The sequence below is a fragment of the Podarcis liolepis genome (genome assembly GCF_965112155.1).
Source record: "Podarcis liolepis genome assembly, chromosome: 14".
NCBI lineage: Eukaryota > Metazoa > Chordata > Lepidosauria > Squamata > Lacertidae > Podarcis > Podarcis liolepis.
In genome coordinates, this window is record NC_139569.1 from 53,605,581 (window position 1) to 53,630,933 (window position 25,353).

The 25,353-nt window shown below is 47.2% G+C and overlaps 2 protein-coding genes across 8 annotated transcripts in view; both read right to left on the reverse strand.

The window, feature by feature from the left end:
* Positions 1–14,121, reverse strand: part of PTPN9 (protein tyrosine phosphatase non-receptor type 9) — a 77,050-nt gene extending 62,929 nt beyond the window's left edge. Inside the window, exons 1-2 of one of the 3 annotated variants that reach the window (XM_083475799.1) lie at positions 14,026–14,121; positions 12,463–13,122 (exon numbers count right to left, since the gene is read on the reverse strand). In XM_083475799.1, coding sequence (XP_083331925.1) covers positions 12,463–12,495 — 33 coding nt within the window. In that variant the 5' untranslated portion in view covers positions 12,496–13,122; positions 14,026–14,121. Of the gene's footprint in view, positions 1–12,265; positions 12,416–12,462; positions 13,377–14,025 lie in introns of those variants that run through there. The other 2 variants (XM_083475798.1, XM_083475800.1) reach the window with 2 other exon arrangements.
* A 3,554-nt stretch (positions 14,122–17,675) lies between these two features.
* SNUPN (snurportin 1) overlaps positions 17,676–25,353 on the reverse strand; it is a 36,747-nt gene continuing 29,069 nt past the window's right edge. For 4 of the 5 annotated variants that reach the window (XR_014519238.1, XM_083475889.1, XM_083475888.1 and 1 more), the window contains one exon: positions 17,676–18,419. Coding sequence is in view for 3 of the 5 variants with exons in the window: in XM_083475889.1 (XP_083332015.1) it covers positions 18,090–18,419 (330 nt within the window). In the remaining 2 variants the exon portion in view is untranslated. The remainder of the gene's footprint in view (positions 18,420–25,353) is intronic. The other variant, XR_014519239.1, reaches the window with a different exon arrangement.

Consider the following 25,353-nt stretch of genomic DNA (forward strand, 5'->3'; position numbering starts at 1 on the left):
GTCTCTCTGCCACTTCTTGAAACAGTCCATTTTGTCCAGAATTTGTAGTGATTGAAACAAAAACAGCATTCTTGGCAATACATTCATCTTTATAGCAGCAATTCGACCCAACAAGGAAAGCTTCAGATTTGACCATATTTCTAAATCCTTTTTGATATCCAACCAGCATTTTTCATAGTTATCTTTAAATAAATTCCCATTTTTGGATGTCATATTAATCCCCAAGTATTTCACCTTCTTAACTACCGTTAAACCTGTCTCATTCTGAAACCTCTCTTTCTCAATCGTTGTTAAGTTTTTCTCAAGGACTTTAGTTTTTAACTTATTCAACTTGAATCTTTACAAGAAAGAAGATTCCACCTAAACATTAGGAAGAACTTCCTGACAGCAAGAGCTGTTCGACAGTGGAATTTGCTGCCAAGGAGTGTGGTGGAGTCTCCTTCTTTGGAGGTCTTTAAGCAGAGGCTTGACAATCATATGTCAGGAGTGCTCTGATGGTGTTTCCTGCTTGGCAGGGGGTTGGACTCGATGGCCCTTGTGGTCTCTTCCAACTCTATGACTCTATGATTCTATGAATCCTGCCACATGACCAAATTCTTGGATCAATTCTAATACTCTTTTAGTACTAGATTCTGGCTCCTGTAACGTCAATACTAAGTCATCTGCGAAGGCTTTCAATTTGTATTGTTTGGCTCCGACCTTTATACCCTTGATCAAATGGTCCCTTCTAATCATATTTAACAAAACCTCCAGGACCGAAATAAAGAGCAATGGGGAAATTGGGCAGCCTTGTTGTGTCCCTTTCTCAATCTTAAATTCCTCTGTCACCACATTGTTAACTATTATTTTAGCCTTTTGTTCTGAGTAAATTGCACTTATACCATTTTCAAACCCTTGACCAACCCCCATCCCCTGAAGATTTTTCTTCATAAAACTCCAAGAAATATTATCACAGGCTTTCTCAGCATCCACAAAGATTAAAACTGCTTTAGTGTTAATGTCCTCTTGCAGCTTCTCCAAAATGTTGATTATATTCCTCGTGTTATCAGACAAGTGCCTGCCTGGGAGAAAGCCAGCTTGGTCCTTGTGTATCTCTTCCCCTAATACTTTTTTAAGCCTTTTAGCCAAAATGTCAGCAAATATTTTATAATCCACATTTAACAGGGATATGGGTCGGTAGTTCTTAAGTTGTGTCTTTTCAGACTCAGTTTTCGGTATAAGTGTAATATATGCTTCTTTCCATGACTCTGGCGCTCCCCCCCTCCAAAATTTCATTGCAAACCTCCTTTAGTGGTTGAATTATCCAGTCCTTCAAAGTTCTATAGTATTTTGAGGTTAATCCATCCAGCCCTGGAGATTTTCCCAACTGCATATTCTGAATGGCACCTTCTACCTCCTGTTCCGTAATTTTGTAGTTCAACATTATCTTATTTTCTTGGGAAATTTTTTGCAATCCATTTGTTTTCAAAAACTGGTCTATGTCAAATTCTTTCTGGGGCCCTTGTGTATATAATTGTTTGAAATACCTCTGGAAACATTTTCTAATTTCCACTGGATTCTGAATGTTCTTTCCATCCACCTCCAAATTAACAATAGTATTTAACTTTTGTCTTTTTTTCATCTGCCAAGCTAATAGTTTTTCGCAGTAAATATTAAGATTATAAAAGCAATTATGTGTCTTTCTGTAAAAAAAATAAAATTAAATCAAGTCTTAGTGACTAGTGATTTAAATTGTTATTTAATCATGATTTAAATCGATTTGATTTAAATCAAATCCACCCTGACCTTTGCGGTCCCTTCTAACTCCACAATTCTATGTCTTTATGATTCTACTTTGCTGCCTGCATTGCATCCTCATTATGTCATCCGGCAGAGCTTTTCCGGGCCTTTTACAGGCTGGCCCAAAGGAGGTGGGAGAACCAAGAGTAGCTCGCTGTGACTCGTTTGCAAGGCATTTTGAGGATAAGATCACTTGCATCCACCAAGACCGTGACTCTGCTGTTATAGCAGATGAATCTCATGGGGTGTCCAGAGCACAGTCTAGTCCTGTTGTGTTGGCTGAGTTTCAGTTGTGGCCGAGTTTCAAAGATGTGGCCAAGGTGCTCGGATCAGTCAGGGCGACCACTTGCGCTCTAGACCTTTGTCCCTCCTGGCTGATAAAAACCAGCAGGGATGGAACAGCTGGCTGGGTCAGGGAGGTGATCAATGCCTCTTTACAAGACGGGGTGGTCCCCACCTGTTTGAAGGAGGCAGTGGTAAAAACCACTCCTTGCCTGGATTCAGAAAAACTAACTACTGGCCAGTTGCTAATCTCCCTTTCCTGGGCAAGGTTCTGGAGCGAGTGGTTGCAGACCAGATCCACACACTTTTGGAAGAAACTGATTTTCGGAATCCATTTCAATTGGGGTTTAGGCCTGGTTTTGGCACAGAAATTGCTTTGGTTGCCCTGTATGATGACCTCTGTCAAGAGAGAGGCAAGGGAAACATGTCCCTCTTCATTGTTCTTGACCTCTCAGCGGCTTTTGATAACAGCAACCATGGCATCCTTCTGGAGCGACACTCCTAACTAAGGATGGGTGGCATCACTTTGCAGTGGTTCCAGTCCTACTTGGATGGTTGTTCCTAGAGGGTGTTACTTGGGGAATGTTTTTCAGCCCCATGGAGCCTTCAGTGTGGGGTTCTTCAGGGCTCAATCCTATCCCCCACATTGTTTAACACATCTACATGAAACCGCTGGGTGGGGTTATCCGCAGGATCGGAGTACGTTGTCAGCAGTACGCTGATGACACTCAGCTCTATTTCTCCTTGACATCTGCAGGTGAGGCAGTGGAAGTGCTGGACCACTCTTGGTAGTGGACTGGAAACAGAAGCCAAGAAACAGAAGCCCAATCCAGATAAGACTGAGGCTCTGTTGGTGGGCGGTTCCCTAGACCAGATGGGTGGGAGGTTGCCTGCTCTTGATGGGGTTACGTTTCCTCTGAAGGAGCAGGTTCATAGCCTGAGGGTCCTCCTGGATCCTTTGCTGTCGTTCGAGGCTCAGGTGGCCTCAGTGGCCCAGAGTGCCTTCCATCAGCTTTGGCTGGTGGCCCATCTACATCCCTATTTGGACAGGGAGAGCATAACTACTGCTGTCTATGCTCTGGTATTCTCAAGGTTAGATTACTGCAATGCATTCTACGTAGGGCTGCCTCTGAAGACGGTTCGGAAACTTCAGCTAGTGCAGAATTCAGCGGCCAGGTTGCTCACCGGAGCAAGACGGTTTGAGCATATTACACCAATCCTCGTCTGACTGCACTGGCTACTGATTAGTGTCCAGGCCCAATTCAAAGTGCTTGTTTTGACCTATAAAGCCTCAAACGGCTCAGGACCACAATACTTTGTGAACCACCTCTTTCCATATGAACCTTCCCGGACCTTGTGATCATCTTCTGAGGCCCTCCTTTGTGTGCCTCCTCAAGAGGTTTGGAGGGTGGCAACACAAGAATGGGGATTTCTCAGTAGTGGCTCCCCATCTATGGAATGCTCTCCCCAGGGAAGTTCACCTGGCGCCTTCATTATACATCTTTATTCGCCAGGCAAAAACATTCCTCTTTAACCAGGCCTTTGGCTGATTGACATCCAATGTAATTTTAAAAGTTGTTGGGGATTTGGGGGGTGTTTATGTTGTTTTTGTTTGCAGGGGGCCTTCTCAGTAGTGGCACCCACCCTATAGAACACCCTTCCATCAGATGTTAAGGAGATGAGTAATTATATAACATTTAGGAAAACATCTGAAGGCAGCCCTGTATAGGGAAGCTTTTTAAGGTTTTACTATGTTTTTACATACGCTGGAAGCTGCACAGAGTGGCTGTGGCAACCCAGTCATATAGGTGAGGTACAATAAATTATGATGATGATGATGATGATGTTTTTGTATTGTGATTTTATGTTGCAACTGCCCTGAGACCTGCGGGTATAAGGCAGTATACAAATTTAATAGCAACAACAACAGCAACCCTGCCTGAAAACCTGGAGGGTTGCTGCCAGTCAGTGTAGACAACACTGGGATAGATGGCCCAGTGGTCTGACTCAAGACAAAGCAGTTTCTTATGCTCCTAAATGTTCTCTTTTGGCACAACAATCCTTCCCTAAAAATGCTTATTTCTGGGTAAACAGGGAAAGGTATGTAAAGATGAATGACCCCTGGGTAAGCCAAGACTTCAGGCTTCTATGTGACCCATCTTTTGCAATGCCTCAAAACAACTAGGTTAGTGTTGTCACTACAAAAACATCCTTCCTGGGGTGTGATGCTCACATAGTACCAACCTGCTGGGCTTGGGTGCCCTTGTATTGATCACATCTCGGTCATGTCACACCATACACTGAAAGCACCCTAATGCTATGTCAGTGGTCATGGCTCCCCCCCCAAAGAATCCTGGGAACTGTAGCTCTGTGAGGGGTCTCCTGACAGCCCATGGGACACTTAACAAACTACAATTCCCATGACTCACTGGGAAAACCATGACATGAACAATGGCGCTATCATCCAGGTTCAAAATCCCACTTCTGGCACAAGCTTGCCTTAGGCAAACCTTGGTCTCAGCCCCCATCTTCAACACAGAGATGCTGATGTCAGCCTACCTTTAAGGTTGCTGTAAGGATTAAAATAATGCACACAAAGCACTCTGAACACTTAAAAGTGCTATACAAATATTAACAAATATCATCAATAAGTTTACTGTACTAGCCAAAAGCTATGAAACATTATCCAGAGAAGTGGGATCGGTAGCAAAATAGTGGTGGTGAGTGTCATGCCCTTTTGCAGAATACTCCATTACATCTGCACCCAAAAAATCCCTCAGCGTTCCATGGTCACCAAGCAAGTTCAGTCCCCACTGAACCACTGGGGATGGCGGGGGTGTGTGTGTGGGAGAGACAATGACTTGGCTTCCTTCTTCTAGACTTCTTTCCCCATCTTTCCACAAACTTCGCACATTTCCCCCAGACCTGCTGCTCCCTCCCTCCTGTGGCTGAGTGAGGCCATTTTGGTTCCATAAGGAACAGCACTCATGGCCTGAACATTGCAAATAGATGGAATCCTGACTGGAAAGGCATGTGGGAACCAGGGCAAGCGAGGACAGAAGAAAAGGGAAAAGGCAACAGAAAAATGGAATGAAAAACAACATGGATAAATTTGCTGTGCATGCCAAGCGATGCTGAACATGGGGAGGTGTCTTTAACACTTGAAATCATGCAATGAGGCTAGGCGTTTTGGCTCAGCTCTCATTCTACTAAATGATGAAAGACATCTAGAAGGTGGAGAAGAAGGTGCCTCTTGCTGCATCAACCAGAAGGTTTCTTCCTAGGAAGAGCCCTTCAACTCCTCTAAAACGTGTTTGGGACTTTTTAGTTAGAGAAAAGGTGAGCAAAAGGAGTCATGACAGAAGCAGAAACTCACGATATATAAGCGAGGCACCAAATGGCTCCTTAAACCAGGGTTAGTCACCAAAATGGAGGCCAGATCGCTCGAAAGCTGTATTTTTCAATACAAACTTTTGGTTCCTGAAATTCATACAGGTTGTGCAGATAAAATATCACAGATACAATTCTACAGGATGTGCTGCTAGTGTGTGAAAGCAGTCCAGATCCAAGGATCCCCAGGGATGCACCTTCAGATGGAGAAGACGCCAGACACCATCTTAGTGCCCAGGCATCTTCACTTGGTTGCAAGTGGCCAACAGCCAGGTGCAAAATGTGCCTGGAAAATTTTGAACGCTGGACAGGAGATTATAAAATTTTGCATGGCATGGAGAAAATGAGTAAAGAAAAGTTTTTCTCCCTCTCTCATAATGCTAGAACTTATGAATATCTAATGAGGCTGAAGGCTGGAAGCTTCAAGCAAGTCCTTCTTTGTGCAGCACATAGTCCAACTACGGAGGCAGTGATGCTCCCAAAGCTAGATGGCTTTAAAAGAGGGGTGGACAAATTTATGGAGGAGAGGGAGTGGGAAGGCTCCTACACAGGAGTTGCCGGCAATAATGCTTCTGGATATCACAGAAGGGCAGGCATGAGTGTCAGAGTCTCACACTGATCAGAGGCTACAAAACCATTCCAGATTTGTTTTGTGGGGAGGGAAATGCAGGGAAGACAAAACAAACACACAACTAAAACATGGCTTTGATCCTGACAGCAATGATTGACTGTGGATTTCACTCCCTACACTGACCTTGCCACCAAGCAGACGGAGAAGCATATTGAGAAAACATGCTTTGGGAAAGAGGGAGCCATTTTGCAGCCTGGCATGGCTAGTTTCTCTTGTCAGGGTCAATATAGTCTAGATTCACATCTCCTCCCTCTTAAGCCCCCAAAACACACACTGTAAGAAAAGTGGAAATCAGTGAAAAGAAGAAGGGTATGATGTCACTGATTCATGGCAGGAAAAAGGCGCCCCCCAAAAAAGCTCAACAACTTTGACCTGCCCCCCGAATGGGTAGATTACTGTCTTTTTTTTCTCGGAGTCTCTTGCGAGTTGGACACCCCTGGAATAGAACAAGGCATCCTTCCATCTTTACTGGGTGCCTCATTAGTATTAGTAATAATAATGATTAATAACAATTAATATTAATGATATATGTAACATTTACAGCACTCTGATCATTCAATATGTATTACATAATACAAATATGAAATCACTCCGCTGAGGGCTCTCATCTCAACTATCACACCTGCCTAGTGTCACTTTCCTCCTGCTTCCTTCCTTGTGTCTTCCACTGGGTCCTCTAAACCCCTCCCCTCTCTCCTCCTCCCCAATTATCTCATCTGGTCTCTTTGATTAAACTGCAGGGGGGGAGGGGCGCCTCCAAAACAGGTGCCAAGTGTCACAGTCAAAGGCTCTTAACAATGCAGGCACATCCGGTTCCTTGCAGTTGGTGTGTGGTCCGGGGAATCCAGGGCCCCAGCTGTGTGGCAAAGAGAAGGGAGGAAAGGGGGGGCTGCTTTGACACAACTGCACATCATAAATCTTGATTGAGAAAAGGCATCACAACCAAGACCTGTGGAAGTGAGCCCCAGTGCTTCAATGGGGGGGGGGCACTTTCTGAGTGTACAGGCCTCAGTGGGAGTCCTTTCATTCATTAATAAGCCTTTGCAATTCTGTTTAACTAAAGACAGAGCACCGTTTTGCCTACAGCAGTTTACTTATGAGGTGGGCTGGCCCACTCATAAGGCAAGGTGAGGTGACTGCCTCAGGCAGCAGGATCCACAGGGGCAGCAAATCTCCTCATTTTTCAGCAGGAGAATGAAGGGAACTGTCAGCAGAAGAAGTCTTGGCCCCCATGGCCAGATCACTGGGTTTCTTTTCCATGAATTGGGAAAGGAGACCTCCCCACACAGAAACCAATTTGAGAAAGGAGGGAAAGGAGAGCTAGCATATGTGTGAGAGAGACAGTGCACACATGTGGGAATCTGTGCATGTGTGAAAGTGTGCATGACAGCATGCATGTGAGTTTGCACATGTGAGTGAGTGTGAGAGTGTATGTGTACATTTGTGTGGCTGGGCGTGTGTGTGTGTGTGTGTGTGTGTGTGAGAGAGAGAGAGAGAGAGAGAGAGAGAGAGAGAATGTGTGTATTGGGTCAACTCACTTTGCACGTGCAACCCTAGACCACTTTCCTCCACAAAAATTCAGCTTGGGGTTGGGGGTGAATGACTGTCCATCCCTATTCTAAGCTGCTTGGTGCCAACTCTGACCTGAACCTGCCCAATTATTAAGACCCCCCCCCAACTTGAGGAGAAGTGGATAGAAACCAAAGGCATCTCCTTTCCAAAGGTAGCTCAGTTGTGCAGTTCTCCCCCCACGCCCAAATCTTCACTCCATACCCTTCTAAATGACTTTTAGGTACCAGTTCAAAATGTTGTGTTCACGCAAGTTTTTAATGGAGTTGAGTATTGTTTCAGCATTCTTCTTACTGAGTCCGGATACATTTTAACACTTTCTGCAGTATATATTTTGTTTGCACCTTTGCTGTTCTGTTCTTACCATTGATCTGTTTTGGGGGGAGGAGGGGGAGTTTAGGAGGCATGCACTTTAAAATCTGTTGCAAGCTACCTTGAAAATTTGTTGCAAGCTACCAGTGGGACGCGGGTGGTGCTGTGGGTAAAACCTCAGCGCCTAGGACTTGCCGATCGCATGGTCGGCGGTTCGAATCCCCGCGGCGGGGTGCGCTCCCGTCGTTCGGTCCCAACGCCTGCCAACCTAGCAGTTCGAAAGCACCTCCGGGTGCAAGTAGAAAATAGGGACTGGCTGGTGCTGGCTCGCCAGATGCAGCTTGTCACGCTGGCCACATGACCCGGAAGTGTCTGCAGACAGCGCTGGCTCCCGGCCTATAGAGTGAGATGAGTGCACAACCCTAGAGTCTGGCAAGACTGGCCCGTACGGGCAGGGGTACCTTTACCTTTACCTTGAAAACTAAGATGAAGCAGCAGGATATAAATAAATAATGGGGAAAAAGAATTAAAAATATAAAAACCACATTCCAATGGAATGCTTTCCTAGAAATGGAATGCATTTGGGGGCGGGGGCAAGCTGATATCTTCTCCCACTCCACTTTCCTTTCATATCCTCTTGTCAAGAATGGCAACTTGTGGCACCCAAAGCCAACTGCCAGTCCCTTGGGAATGCACAAAGGGAAGGTCACAGGGAGGGGGAGGCAGAGAGAAGGAGCAACAGAGTTTTCAGGAGTAGAAGAGGACAACAGAAGAAGACAGCAGGGCATGGGAAAGGGGCAGAGTCCAGGAAGCACAGCTAGGATCTCAAAAGGTCTGAAGAATTCAGAGAAAGATAAATTGCTGGGAGAATTTTGACTAAGGGACCCGGAAGTTATTTATTTATTTATTGTGATGCAGGTGGTGGAATTTTTCCCGAGTGATTCATTTTCCATTGGAATTTTTTTCCAGTTTCATGAGTTCTTTAGTAACTATGAATGGATGTCAATTGCAAATACACGTTGCTTGGCTTCAAAAAAATTAGCTTCATTAACAATAATACAAGTAAATATATGCACACTAAATTAGATCTCTCTTTAGGGTGTCATAAAAATGTCCTGATGCAACCCCCCCCACTCCAATACAAACCACCCTAATTTGCATAGTGTAATTGCACTGGAACTTATCCTAATTTGCATAGAAAGGTTTTTTGGGAAAAACGTCTGGGAATTTTCCAGTGCAATTTTTTTTGGGGAAAACACCAAAACACAATTAACAACATAGCACAACACTCTTTCCCAGGTGGTTCTCTGCCTCATGTTGGTCAGTTGGGGTATCTGTAGCCGGCCCTCCAAAGAGGATCTCAAGGTTTGGGGAATTCAGTGTTTCAGGTAGGCTGATGCCGAGCCATTTAGGGCCTTAAAGGTTAAAAGCAGCACTTGAAGCTGAGCCTGGGAACCAAAGGAAGCCGCTTCATCCAACAAAGCCCAGGCCTCATGAGGCCCAACCACCCTCTGCTAGTCACTTGCCTTGAATCCCTGCTCTGGAGCAATATGGAATTAGTTTACAAGGCAAAAAAGCAACACGTGATTTAATTTGCTAGAAGCAGCCAAGATGCTAACAAGAAAATCCAGTAAACATATTACTGCATTTCTGTATTTGACTAGTTAGTTTTTGGGCTTTGGAGGATATGCTGAAATTGACATAAGTAATAACAACTTTCAGAAGCTAAGAAATATGTGGCGGTTTAAATCTAGGGCATGTACCTGTTCACTTTTCCAGGATGGAGTAATAATATATGTACATATGTAATATATGTACAATGCAAGTGAAACGAAGCACATTGGTCAGGGTCTGGTCAATGCTTAGATAGCGGACACTAGCAAATAACAGACTTCCTAGTCTAGGGGTCTGCAAACTAAGGGCTGTGGGCTGGATCAGGCCCAATTGCCTTCAGGATCCGGCCCACAGACTCTCTGTGGATCATCGGCGTGGGGATTCTGTTTATTCAGGCTGCACCATTTCCCCCCTGCACCATTCCATTCCCCCCCCCCACACACCGTGACGGTGCCTCCTCCCTCCCTCCTACTGGTTTCTCTGCACCCTGCCTAGAGGAGGAAGGGGGCTGAGTGCCATTTTAAGCAGCCCCTCTCTGGAGCCAGCCCTTTCACACCGCTCATCTTCCCTCTGCCGCCCTGGTGCTCCTGTGGGCCAGGGGGCAGAGCGGACGAGCTCCCTCTGCCTACCCACGAGAAGCAGCGGTGGTGGCGGCAGCCCCTGGGAAGGTAAGCACAGCAGCTGGGGCTGGGGAGGAGGACTACTTGCCCCCCTCACCTCTTCTTCCAGCTCCCCCCCCCGGTGCCGCTTCTCCAGCCCGCCACAAGGTCTGAGGGACAGTGGACCGGCCCACGGCTAAAAAAAATTGCTGACCCCCTGTCCTAGTCCATGCCACCAAGACTAGATGGCGGTCTCCTCGGGGCGGGGACCTGCCCTCTTCTACTCTGCAAAGTACTGTCTGAGCCTTACAATCAGAAGCAGGGACCTTCCTATCTGGCGCATCCTTAGTCAAGAACTTATGAATGGGGACAGGGTGCCAACGTGAATGAAATTTTGGGAGGCCCAGGTAGGCCCCCCACACCACCACTTGAATGGCAAAGCCCACCAACTTTGGGGGTGCCTGGCTCCCTCAAAAAAATTATGGGGGGGTTTTGAAGAGACCTTGGCCCCTAGGAGAAAATCTGATCTTTTTCTGGATAACATCTGAAAGACATTCTCCATTTGGAAAGCGTTTTCTGACTGCTGCTTTTATTGTTTTTTTGTGGGGGGTGGGCAGTTATTGCTGCTCTATGCTTTTTAAAAATACTACATGATTTTACACTGCTGTTGTACATTGCTGGTTTTTAAGATGCTTTGGGAAATTCGCTTGAAAAGCATGGAAGACATTCTTTAAGAAACCTAATCAAAGCCACCTGCAATCGGATGGAGTAATAGCAACAATGTATGCCGCCTTCAGTTCTATCCAAGACAGGCTATAGAAACGCAAGATTAAAAAAACTCCCACAGACCATTTTATTTAAATAAAAGGGTTACATTTATTAGTATAGTATCTTTTTCTCTGCCAGGACCGACAACGTTCACTTTTTCTGCTACAAGCTAGGAGTGTGAAAACTTTAACGGCGAAGAGACGCTCCCGAGCGGGGTTTGTGTCTCCCGGCCTTCGCGGGGGTCGCGGACCCCTTTCTGGGGCGCCTCCCGAAGGGATGAGCAACATCCACCTCGCCTGACTCAAGCGCAGCGCGACAAAGGAGGGCCGGATCCTTCCCGGGGGAGAAAGTGAAAAGGGCCTGAAGCAGAAAACGGCGAAGGGCAAAGGGCGAGGCGGAAGCGAGAAGTCCCTGCGAGCGGGGCGGCGGCGGGGAGAGAAGCCCCGAGGGAGCCGCGCGGAGCCCCGGGCAGAGGCGCAGGCGCGCTCTCGGGAAGAAGGGCGAGCCCAGCCAGGCTCCCGGCAGAAGCCCAGCTCCCCGGCTGCCCTGCCCGGGCAGAAAGCGGCCGCGGATCCTGCGCGCTTGCCGGCCTTTCCCCTCCGCGGCACTTCCGCTCCATGTCGCGCTTCTCTCTCCGGCCTCACAGCTTTTATGAAAGGGGTGGGGAATCTAATTCCCCCCCCCCCAGAAAAAAGAAAACATCACACACACAAACACGGGGCGGGGGGGGGGAGGATTAGAAGAGAAAAACCAGTTAATGAATGAGGCGTCAATTAATGGGGGAGAAGCCCCTGAGGCGGCTGGATCCACCCCCCCCTAGACAACTGCGCGGGAAGAATTAGCCTTCCCCCTCCTCAACCAAGAGCGAGTGTGTCCTTGCAGCCCCCACCCAAAGAAGCGAATTTCCTGGCTTGTTCTCAACTCCTCCTCTTTTATCGGAGGATCCTAGCGGGAGGGGAGGGGGCGCCCCACGGCCCCGCCAGGCTCCTGCTCCGACTAGGCCGCGTCGCAGCCCCCCCCCCGCCGCGGTTCTGATCTCCATGGAAACCTCCCCAGGGGGCCCCACTTCCGCCCCTCCCCTTGAGGTGGGGGGTGGCGGGACTTGGAGGGACGCAGCTCCCCCCGCCCACCAAGAACGGATTTCACCCCCGGGAAGAGGAGGGGAGGGGAAGCAGGGGCAAGACGGAGCACGGACCTCGGCCCGTCAGTCGGGAGACGGGGGGGGGGGCGCTGCTTCGCTTCCAGGAATGAGACGACCCCCAAACAGATGGGTGCGCAGCATTACTCTAGGCAAAGAAATACTATTTATGCATCTCCTTACTCTTTCCCCTCGCGATCCGCGTTGTTGCGAAGCCGTTTAAAAGAGCGCAGCCAAGAGGCCCGAGAGGCTCCCATCGCAGCCCAAGACCTGGGAAGGAGCCGAGAGGCGCCTCTCCGGAGAAACCCCGCCATCCCGGCCGCCCCGCCCTCCTCCCTGGCCGCGGTCCCCCCAAGCTCCGGGGCCCGGCGAGCTCCTACCTGCTCCTCCTCGGGGCTCAGCTCCGCCGCCATCCTGCCCTCGGGGCGCTCCCAGGACTCGACGCCGGCCAGAGAGCAGGAGATCGTGCAAGTTTCCCACAGCTACCACCCCACAAACATTTCCCAAAGCAGCTCGTCTCCTTTTTCCTCCTCCTCCCACGTTTTTCGGGGGGTCGCTCAGCTCGGGTCGCTCCCAAAGTTGGAGGATCGCATTCTTCGCCGTCGTCGTTGTCTTCCCTTTTATGATGCGCTTTTGTAGATATATGCAAGTATTTTTTGAAAAGGGCGGTGGGAGCACGGAGGGGAGCGCCCGATTATTAGTATTCGGTGGGTGGGTGTTTTTTGCGCCCCTCTCTCCTTTTCACTGTAACAGGGACGGCGACAACGGCAACTTCGACAAAAAAAGTTCCATTAAAAAGAAAGGTCCTGGAAAAGAAAAAACCTCTCCCTTGATAAAATAAGAATGCCAAGTCTGATTCAGCCGCGGTGAATGTCTTCGGGCATTAAACACGCCTACATATGGATCGGAAGGCAAAGGGGCTTAACGGGAAGGGAAGAAGGGGCAGAAAATGGCAAAACTTCCCAGCCCCCAAAGCTTGAAATCCTCTCCAGATTGTGCCGAGATATTCACCCTGCAAAGATCCCTCCTCCTGCTGCTTTCTGGGAGAAAAAGGAGGGAGGGAGGGAGGGAGGAGGAAGAGGAAGAGAAAGAGAGAATCAGTAGGAAGCAACTTCCTTTATATATACTGTATCAGAGGAGGAAGCTTTCACCCCCCGCACCCGTCCTGTGGCCTGGGGGGGGGGTCGTGGGGGTGGGGGGCCTCCTCCCTCCCTCTCCTTTCTGCAGTGCTTGTTCCTCAAAAGCAGCAGGCAGAGCAAAGGGAGGGAGGGAGGAAGTAAGCCCAGCTGACCTGCCCCCCCCCCGTCGCAGACCAATCCTGCTCCCTTTGCTGCTTCCTTTCGCTGCCAAGCCTCCCTCCCCCTCTCTGCTTGCTCCATTCAGAAATTGAATCTCATTCACAAACAGCAGCAGCGGCAACAGCAAGCCGAGGACGAGCCGGGATGGAGGGCTCCCAAGGGGGCGGGGGGAGAGAGAGCCCTAAAAGGCATCGGCAGCAGACAGACAAGAAACGAATACCCACGCAGCAACCTGCCCTGGCAACTTCTAAAAATCAAGGTGGCAACTCCATGCACAAAGGAGAAAATCCCATTGAAGCCAATAGAAACCTGCTTTTGAGTCAATGTGCTGTAAGAGACACCTTCTTCGCGGTGTGAATCCTACACTGGCTTTGCCTCTTTAGATAAGCTTTTCCTATGAGGTCCTGATCTAAACTTCCCAGCGCCCATGAGAATGCTCTGGCATTGGGAAGGTATCTCCCAGTGGCCCCTTTGTAACTAGACCCAGCTACAAATCCAAGACAGGTTCAAGGTGTTGCTATTAGTAAAGGAAGCTCTACCAGATCGCCTTAGCCAATAGATGCCCTCTGGACCACTTCAGTCTGTGGAACTGACCCACATTGCAGGTGCCACATAATACCCCTTCCACATTTGCAAACAACCTACCTTTCAGTGTGGCTGCACCTACACTTGGGGACTCCCTGCCTATCAGGTGAGCATCTTCACTGCATTTTTTTCCAGCACCTGCTAAAAACATATTTAAGTAGCCCTACCTAGACATGTAGAATGTCAATGTTTTTAGTTGCTGATTTTCTTTTCTTTTTGAATGTTTCCAAGAGTAATTTTAACTGTTTTTTTCTGATAATTTTATTGTTTTATTCTTTGTAAACCACTTTGAGGGTTTTTTGGCTTTTCTTTTACAATCAAGTGGTGCAAAAAATCACTTGAAATAAATAATGTGAGCATCACATGAATAGCATAAGCGGGACCAGATCCTGAGCTCCCTCTGCACCCTGGGCCATTTTGACACATGGGTGGCAGCACCAAACAACGTGACAGGGCTTGAGCTGTGTCTGCAGAGCAAGACCACCTGCATCACCTGCTTGAACTCATTCTAACTATGCCTTGAAGGCTCCCTGTATCTGGCATCAAACATGGCAAAAGAGGGTGGCGTTTGCCCTAAACAGTCTGGCAAGCAAGCAGGGGGGGGGGGGACAGTGTTGTATAGTGGTTTGAGTGTTGGACTAGGACCTGGGAGAGATGAACCTCACCGGGTGACCTTTGGCCAGTCACCGCCTCTGAGCTTAAGCTATCTCACATGGTTGCTAAGGGGGTTAAATGAGGAAGGAGAGAACCATGTACTCCTTGGAGGAAAAGGTGATATGTGTTATAAAATGAATGAAAAGAACGCCTCTGAGGCCTGGCACGCCTAATTAGCCGTGAGGGCTGAAGGTTCCCCACCTCCGTAGTACAGGAGACAGAAGCTGCCATAGACCATGTCAGACTGTTTGTCCATCAAGCCCTGCACTGCCTGCTCTGACAGGCAGCAGCTCTCTCTGGTCTCAGGGGTCTTTCCCAGCAGGCAGCACACAGTTGAACCATGGAACTCCTTGCCACAGCACAACCTAGATGGCTTTAAAAGAGGATTAGACAAATTCATGGAGGAGGAGACAGCTGTAGCCACGATGACTATGTTCTGCTTCTGCCGTTGGGGCAGCAATGCCAGTTGCTGGAAATCATGGGGGAGGCGAGAAGCTCTTGTGCTCGAATCCTGCTTGCTGGCTTCCCACAGGCTTCTGCTCAGCCGCTGTGAGAACAGGATGCTGGGCTAGAGGGGCCACTGCCTTGATCTAGAAGGCTCTTCTGTTATGAAACACCTAAGCTGAAGGCACACAATTTTCCATCAGGCCTGCAGCCTGTTCCCTAGAAGGAAGCCTTGCTACGGTCATGCTGCCTGGCTTTAACTACACGTGTTGCAAATACAGAGCTTGAACAATTCGCCAAACGTGCAACATGCCTCCCTTGCAGCATCACAGAGAATTATGGGGTCCGACCACAGCCATTAACTCAATAATGTGCTGAAGCCACCCATCCCAGCAGCGCAGGAGGAGTGTCTGGCTGAAGAAAAGGATCTGGGGGGGTTTTAGCAGATCACCAGCTTAACGTAAACTAACAGTGTGATGCAGCAGCAAAAAAACCTAATGCACTTGTAGGATGAATTAACAGAGGTGTAGTGTTCAGATCAAGGGAAGTCATAGCCCCACTCTATTCTGCCTCACAGACCCCACCTGGAGTATTAACAGACCAACTGACCATACATTTGCTAATATATCTTTGCATTCAAAGGCTAGACATTTTTATTTTTAAAAAACACTGGATGCTGAGGTCCTGAGGAAGCTGGAATCTGCAAGGCAGATTCTGCAATTACAGTCATACCTCATGTTATGTTTGCTTCATGTTACGTTTTTTCAGGTTGTGTCCTGCGGCGACCTGGAAGTACCGGAAAGGGTTACTTCTGGTTTCGCCGCTCACGCATGTGCAGAAGCGCCAAATCGCGATATGGCACTTCAGGTTGCGGGCTTTACATGTTGCGAATGGGCCTCTGGAATGGATTCCATTCGCAACCAGAGGTACCACTGTATTCTGATCCCACCCACTTTAGTCTACAGACAAAAGCATGCATTTAGTACTTGCTTATCAGACACATTGACTCTCGCATGTACTCTTCACATCCAATAGTTTCCTTTTTGCTGCATGGACAGCTCTGTGTCCACACATGTTGACTGATTTGGACCAATTAATTAATAACCCTGTTCTTTCTCAATATTTTTTCCAAAAGTGCTTCTATTACCTGCAATTTTTCCAACGGATTTTCAATTGTTACCAAGGTGTCATCTGCAAAAAACCTTCTTTTCTCTTTTTCTTTATTGCTTATTCCTTTTATATTTCCATCTTCTCTAATTACATTGGCCAGAGTTTTAATGACCAATACAAATAAAATTGGGGGAAGGGGGCATTTTTGTCTTGTACCTTGGGCTAGTGTTATTTGTTATGTTATACCATCGTTCACTAAGTTATATGCCTTGTTCCTCAAGTATAATTGATTTATTAATCCTTTAAATCGTTCTCCAAATCATAAACTTTCTATAATCATTTTTTAATGATTATTAAAATGCAGTCTTGACTATGCTACCACTCAGTGGATTTGTAACTGGCTGGCTGACCGAACCCAAAGGGTGCTCATCAATGGTTCCTCTTCATCCTGGAGAAGAGTGACTAGTGGGGTGCCACAGGGTTCTGTCTTGGGCCCGGTCTTATTCAACATCTTTATCAACGACTTGGATGATGGACTCAAGGGCATCCTGATCGAATTTGCAGATGACACCAAACTGGGAGGGGTGGCTAACACCCCAGAGGACAGGATCACACTTCAAAACGACCTTGACAGATTAGCGAACTGGGCAAAAACAAACAAGATGAATTTTAACAGGGAGAAATGTAAAGTATTGCACTTGGGCAAAAAAAATGAGAGGCACAAATACAAGATGGGTGACACCTGGCTTGAGAGCAGTACATGTGAAAAGGATCTAGGAGTCTTGGTTGACCACAAACTTGACATGAGCCAACAGTGTAAAGCAGCAGCTAAAAAAGCCAATGCAATTCTGGGCTGCATCAATAGGAGTATAGCATCTAGATCAAGGGAAGTAATAGTGCCACTGTATTCTGCTCTGGTCAGACCTCAGCTGGAGTACTGTGTCCAGTTCTGGGCACCACAGTTCAAGAAGGACACTGGCAAACTGGAACGTGTCCAGAGGAGGGCAACCAAAATAGTCAAAGGCCTGGAAACGATGCCTTATGAGGAACGGTTAAGGGAGCTGGGCATGTTTAGCCTGGAGAAGAGGAGGTTAAGGGGTGATATGATAGCCATGTTCAAATATATAAAAGGATGTCACATAGAGGAGGGAGAAAGGTTGTTTTCTGCTGCTCCAGAGAAGCGGGCACGGAGCAATGGATCCAAACTACAAGAAAGAAGATTCCACCTAAACATTAGGAAGAACTTCCTGACAGTAAGAGCTGTTTGACAGTGGAATTTGCTGCCAAGGAGTGTGGTGGAGTCTCCTCCTTTGGAGGTCTTTAAGCAGAGGCTTGACAACCATATGTCAGGAGTGCTCTGATGGTGTTTCCTGCTTGGCAGGGGGTTGGACTCGATGGCCCTTGTGGTCTCTTCCAACTCTATGATTCTATGATTCTAATGCCAGCCATTCTACTCAGTCAAAAGCCTTAAATATATCCAATGCTACTATACCTGTTTTCAATTTATTTCTTATTATATGTATTTTATTCAACACTCTTCCTATTAAACTAGACATCTGTTTTCCTACTAGAAAGGCTCATTGGTTTTTATTTATATATTTATACATGAAATTAGTCATCCTTTTCCCCTACTGATCAGAGAACGGAATGAGTTCACCAACAGAAGCCTCTGAACAGGACGGCTCCACATATTGCTCCACAGCTTTAATTCTTTTAAACAAGCCCTGCTGCTAGCAATTAGGATTTACATCTCAGGCCTCAGCTAAATAACTTGCGACGCCTGGAGAATTATTATGGAAGTGGTCATCCTTCTACCCAAAGGGTAGAAACAGAGCTCTCAAAACAGAGCTGCTCCCATGTTAAGTTTCTTTTGCTCTCCTCCTGAACATGGAAAAGCAGCCACCCCAGGCTACCTATCAATTCTCCATCTTGCTCGCAGAGTCCCTCAGAGCCGAGGGAAAGCCTTCTGCTTTTGGTGTGGACAAGTGTTCCAGTTCATAGCGGCCGTCCTGGGGGGCTGTGCTGACACTGGAAGAATCCTCCTTGGCGGCCTGCTGTAGGCTCCTCTTTCGCTCCACGATCTGCTGCAGCTGGAGTCCCGCGTAGTCTGGCTTGGCCGTCAGTGGGCAGAGGGGGACAGGTATGCCCAGGATGTCTGGCACCATGTACGGACGGAGCCAGCCCACTAATGGGGTGCTACCAGGGTTGTAATGAGTTTCCTTGTGATAGAAGAGGAGCCCGTCCACCTAGGAAAGAGAACAGAGAGAAACCAGGTGGGCAGCAGCCTTGGGTCTATACAGTCCATGGCCTTACATGAGGCCTTACCTGAGCCCGGTCTTGGCTGGGATATAAATAAAATTTATTATTATTATTATTATTATTATTATTATTATTATTATTGTTGTTGTTGTTGTTGTTGTTGTTGTTGTTGTTGTTATTATTATTATTACAGGATGGTCCAGGGGTAACCTGCCTTTTGAAAAATGGGAGAAAGTGCTGTGGGCATCCCACCTCACCTCCTGTTCTATTGGTTAGAAGGAAATGCTTCTTTCAAGCTTAAATCCAACAGGAGAAGAGCGGACTCTATGGGTATGCCTTTGGTGACAATTGGGATATTCTGTGGATTCAAAGCACACCCCTTTTGCTGTGGGAATCAGCTATAGCCTCTTTTAAAATAATGGCAATTTTCTTATTTTAAAAAAAGCCTACACCTTTTTAAAATTTCCACATTTTATGGAAGTAAATCACACAAACCAACAGAATAAAAATGACAGAAGTACATAAAAACAGTGCAGTATAGCTAGGAGAGACTGCCTATTAGGTTAGTAAAGAACTTAAGACCCTCAGGAAAGGCCAAATTTCACAGTGTACTATGGAGAGGGAGTTCTGTGAGTCTGTCTTTCCTGTACATAAGATAAAATCCCACCAAACGGCACAGAATTTTTCAGGGTCCTCCAAGCTCCTGGCAATATATACTGTAATTTACTAACTGCAGCTCCAATTCTACGGAGGCCAGCTTACTGTGCGGCACCGTTGGAAGGACAAGGTGTGATGATAGGCACCTTGCAGACCTTGATACCTTGAGCTCCTTGGATGGGAAATGATAACAGAATCTGAATCAAGTCCTACCGAATTCAGTGGGATTTGCCTGTGAGTAGGCATGAATAGAGCTGCACCGGTTGAACTGAAATCCAATGTACATTTACCTGGAAGTCTGTCCCACTGAGGTTGTGCTTGTGGAGCAGAAAACATTCTTCCAAGCCAGGGGTGGGCAACCCGTGTCCTCCCTGCTGCGCTACAGCCCCCGTTTCCCCAGAGTATTGGCTGGGGGCTGATGGGAGTCAGATGTCCAGCAGGAGCTGGAGGACCCCAGGTTCCCTCCCGCCATCCTAAACTGAAAACTGCTTTGAGCACTTTGGCACAGCATGTGTTACCAAATAAATAATATGAAAAATGAGGTGCATTGATAGGGTAGCCAAGTAAAAAGAGGAAGTGGTGGTGGTGGTGGGGAGAATCCCCTCTTCTCTACAACTATTACAGCTGCAGAAGCCCTGTCTTTTTCTTTTAATCACCAGGCCACTGTAAGGTGCAATACAGATTTATAACTCTCTTGTGTACGCCATCACATGAGTGGCTTTTCATCAACTAGCCAAAAGTCTCTGTAAAAAGCTCCAACCCCACCCCCACACTTGGGTTATTTTTTAAATAGATACATGATTGGCTCCCTTGGCCTGTAAAGCGAGATGAGTGCCACAAACCCAGAGTCGTCTGTGGCTGGACTTAACTATTAGAGGTCCTTTACCTTTTAGGACAATTTTATGGAGCAAGTTACTAGCCATAATGGTTCCATAGAACCTCCTGGTTCAGAGGCAGTATACCTCCAAACACCAGCTGCTGAGGGGGCAAAGGGAGATGATGTAGACCCTTGTTGGATGCTTGATGGAGGCATCTAGCTTTCTATCGTGGAAAACAGGATGCTGGACTGGATGAGCCTTTCATCTGAACTGGTAAAGCTCTTACATTTAATAAACAATCAACATTTCCACAGCATTTTCAAGTGTTCAAAGCACTTCATATGCAAATCCCCTGCTGTAGCTTCCTCTGGGGGATGTCCCCATTTCTAAAAGTGCATTGTTTCATGAAAATAATACCAGCCAGACTGGTTAGTCTCAAATGTTCTAACTATTATTTTCAGAGGCAGCACCTAGGAAATACTTCTAAATATCTAACAAATGGCATTTGGGGCACACTAAATTAGAACGCAAAAGTTCTGCAATTCTTGTATCCCTTGAAACTGAAACAATGTCAGGGAAGTGCATGCTGCTGAGTGACCAAATCTTCTAATAAAAACGGAAGGGACAAGTCAAGCCTTGCACTGGCTTCAATGCAACCTTAAACATGCATTTGATAATAATTTAAATAATAATAATTTAAATAATTTAAAGTGTGCTTCCTTGGATGCAAATACTTCCATTCCATTGAGATTCCAGGATGGTGGGGGTGGGAATTGAGATTTGCATCCCAATGAATTTAGAATGTGAAAAATAGTTGCTGGTACCTCCAGCTTCATAAGGGTGGGGAGGGAGGGGAGAGTGGCTGTGTTTTGTATCTTCCTGCTTGCTCAGGCTGAAGAAATCCTTAACATTCCCAGGATCCTCCTCTCCTCTGACAATCAATGTGAATTAAGAGCATCCTGTGCTTTAACAAGCCTTAACTCTTTCCATCATTTCCTCTTGCTGCAATACTGCAGCTGGCGAATACTCCACACCCCTCCTGCTAGTCCCATGTACATACATTCCCCCTTTGGCAGTAAAAAAAGAAAAGAAAAGAAAAGATTTTTCTATTACCCCTCATGTTCAGCTCCCCAAGGGGAACAGAATTTTACAGATAACCTGCTGTGGAGTTTCCTAAGATTTGAGCTTTTGCTACTTTCAGCTAAATTGGCCTGTGCTTTTAAAAGGCAATTTATGTGCAGGGAAGTGATGACTCTGGAAAAAGGAGCAGCGGAAGCTGGGAAGAAGTTGGGGGGAGAGAATGATGACAAAAGACACAAACTCTCTGCAAGCATTTCTGGCCGGTGAGGGGGGCTCCTCATTCCCGCTCCAGCATTGTCTTTCCTTAGGAGCTCTGGCTCGAAAGAAGCAGCTTTGATCAATGCCGCCAAAGCCAGCAGCATCAACCTTAGAATCACAGAATCACGGAGTTGGAAGGACACCAAGGATCATTTAATCCCAGCCCTTACAATGCAGGAAGCCTGCCCACATTGTCTCTGGGTGGGCTCCAGCCACCAACCTTCTGGTTAACAGCCAGACCCACTGACCCACTGCCTTGGCAAACCACAGCTTCCCAGGGACCACAGCCAAGACCCTTCCGAGAGAGACGTCATGGGTAATACCTTGGATTTTGTAAAAAGAAAATGCCCTGTTAGATCAGCTCAGAAGCCCGTTTACCGGGTATCATGTTTCCCGAAGTGGTCCAACCAGATGCCTCTGGGAAGCCCACAAGCAGAATCTGACCACAACAACACACTCCCCACTTGCAACTTCCAGCAAGTGGCACTCAGAAGCTTGTTGCCTCCACCAATGGAGGGAGAGCAGAGTCATCAGGGCCAGCAGCCATCCAAGTCAGTGGCCATCACATTCCTTCCTTCATTCCTTCACTCAATACCTCCTGTGGAATCACATTCCGCAGTTTAACTATGAGCTGGGGGGGATACGTTCCTTTGACTGTCCTGACTCTTTCAACATTCAGCTTCACTGGATGAATGCAAAGCTTGTAGTATCATTACAAAGGTTTGGTGTGCATGCTTTAAAGTATGTGTATCAGAACATACGGCGGGGGTGGGGAGGTGGCACCTGGCCTGACAGCAACACATGAAAAAAAGATCTAAGGCTCTTAGTAGACCACAAACTAAACATGAGTTCACACAAGGTTGCAGCAGCAAAAAAAGCTAATTCTAGGCTGCATCAACAGAAATCTAGTGTCCAGATCAAGGGAAGTCACAGTCCCACTCTCTTATGCCTTGGTTAGACCACACCTGGAATACTGTGTACAATTCTGGACAACACAATTTAGGAAGGATGTTGACAAGCTGGAACATGTGCAGAGGGCAAGCAAGATGGTCGGGGGTCTGGAAACCAAGCCTTATGAGAAACGGTTGAAGGAGCTGGGCATATTTAGCCTGGAAAAGAGGAGACTGAGAGAAGATACTATCAGAAGGCCTCTTCTTCCTTGGAGGTTTTTAAGCAGAGGTTGGGTGGCCATATGTCGGGGTCACTTCCAACTCTAAGATTCTATGTGCATGTAACATACAGTATGTGTTACACCCACACATTCACCACAACACCCATCAACCAGGGTTCAGCACCTCACTCCCTCTGTATCCCTGGCACTCAGTTCTCACAGGATTGTCGGGTTCCATTGTCCCTTTGCACCTTTTAAATTGGATGCTGAGAGTTTTTCTTGCACAAAACAACCTTCATTTAGTCATTTATTTTAAAAAAGCTCAGAACATGTGACCCAAACAAGGTTAATTGTTTTGGCATCTTATTTCCCATCTGTTTTTGGAGACTTTGGAAAAATACTGCCTTGTATGTACACAATTCAACCAGAGGGGCAAAGGAAGCATTGTCACTCTAACCCCCTCCCCAAAAACACACTGTTTGTGTTTGCTACTTTAAAAACTATAATACTTACAAGAATTCAGTACCTGCACCCCTTAGGTCAAAACTATACAGCTATGTCTTAAGGCAGCCTTCCCCAGCTGGCGCCCTCCAGCTCTTGGACTCTTGTTTAATGACTGCATGGTTACCCTGCATCCCCCATATGGAACGGAAGATGGTATATACATGAGGTTGTTCATATTGCCAGCCCTTCTCCAGTTCAGACACTGGCCAGACCAAAATCTGCTTGCTTTCAGGATGGGGGCTGGCTGTACCATGCGCTTTTGGACCTTGCCCAACCACAGCCTTCTCCAACCAACATTTCACACTGGACCTCCCAACAGCTGGAGCCAGCTGGCTTGGCTGATGAGAATTACCAGGATGGACACTTTCAACCCTTCTAAGTGCATAAATCAGTTTCATACTATTTATACTGTTTGGGACACAAAACAAAGAAAAAAGCTTCCCAAAGTGGGGAATGCCTGCCCTCTCCTAGCTTTTTAAAAAAAGAAGACTGAAGGGTTTCCCACTTGGTCACTCCAAAAGGAAGAGGATCAAACCACACTCTCCCGCCACAGTGCCCCCCCCCCCCAAGATCAAGGCATTGAGGGAAAGTCCCCGGAGAGCAGCAGAATCTGGAGGCTCAAAGGCACTGCCTTTGTTAATAGCCTCTCCACTTTTCAGTAGCCCAGATTATTCCATCCTGTGAAGCTGCTTGTGTTTATTTAATGCACCGTCTGCCTCATTCCCACTGACTCACGGCACTGACGCCAGCTGAATCAGGAAGGATGGATGAAGTTACTGTTTGCCTAAAAGCCTGGGGTCTGACCGGCAAGGAGTAGCATCAGCACTTTGCTCTCTGGACAGCCAGAGGTTCCAGACTCTCTAGACGAGACAGAAGCAGCTGAGCTGCAAACTGTGGCAGCAAAATGGCCATGCGTGAGGCATGCTTAGAGCCAGACATGATGCTGGTCTCAAACCAAGGAACTGTGGGTGGGGGTGCTTTTGTTTTAAAAAGGGGCTCCCCAGAGACACATTTCCATCGCCACAAGCCATGCAAGTAGGGATGTGGCAGTGTGTGGAGGGGTGTCCATGGCCCCTTCAGTTGTTGTTGGACTGTAGCTCCCATCCTCCCTGACGGTTGACCATGCTGGCTGAAGCTCATGGGAGTTGGAGTCCAACACGATTTGGAGGGTCCCCTATGTCTGCCTTACAGACAGAGCAGTGTTGCTCAACAGCACCACCTAGGTTGCAGTACAATATGGGGCTCAGTCAGCTGACACTCTCAGCTGATTCCCAGGGGCCAATCAGGTTCCGCCAAGCATTATAAAGCCACAGCCTCAGCCCCTGCCTTACTGCCTTTCCGCCAGCGGCTTGCCTTACTGGCAAGGACTTTGCCTGGCTGAGCAACAGCTCCCTTTGGACCCTGGGCTACACTCTGTGCCTCAGCCCCTCCCTCTGCAAAATGGGGAATACTACTGTATTAATGGGAGCAAAAGAGGACGGGCATCTAGTACTGCTGAGGTGTTCTGGGAAAAGGTTCCAGAATTTTGGATGGCTCAGGGCAACCGACACAGGGCAGTAAACGCTGCAAGAGGACACGAGAAGAGTTCTGCCAGATATGAGGCGAGAGGCCCATCACGTCCACCTTCAGGAAGCCTCCAAACTGGACATGAGGGGGAAAGTCCCTTCCTGCTGTTGCTCACTCAGCCACAGGTATTTCAGTGGTACAATGCCTCTGGATAGAGAGGCTCAATTTTGCCTCCATGCGCAGGGACCTAATTTACTCTGGAAACAGCCCTGTTTCTCTGTGTTTACTTTAGTCTGTTTCTCAGGTTTGTGCTAACATTGTTTTTTTCTTTTTGCAGAGAGAAAAATCAAACACATAGTAACACAACCATACACTGAACAATAATCATCCTTGGAAATTAGAAGTTTCCAAAATATTAGAGAAGGGGGGAAAGTAGGATAAATAACCTAATTATCTGTATTATCCTAATTATATGCACTGCACAACTCTTAATAAACTACAGGGCTGAGTATTATCCTGTACCTATTTTTGGTGCATCATGAACATGGAGCATTTCTCTACAAAACTGATGCATTGACTTGTTACATGCAGTACTCTGGAAAAGTCACAGCTTTTCCCCAACCTACAGATTGCTGTGAGATTATAACTCCTAGCAGCTCTGACCACGATGGCCAATGCTCAGGGGATGATGGGGCTTGTAGTCTACAATGCTTGTTTTACTGTCTGTATTTAAAAATATCTGCAAGCTTCAACATTACTGCACATCCCAGATCCCACTCATCCAATTTCTCAGTGATGGCAGGTCCCTCTGTTTCCACTTATGGCCAATCGCCCGCCTGGCTGCCGTTAGTAACAAATCATCATCTGTCCATCATCCATGAGTACTTTCTTTCTTACACTGCCAAACAATGCAAACAGCAGGCTGAATGATATGTTATAGCCTGGAATTTCCCAGCTATGAACCCACACCATTTCTTACTAATTACA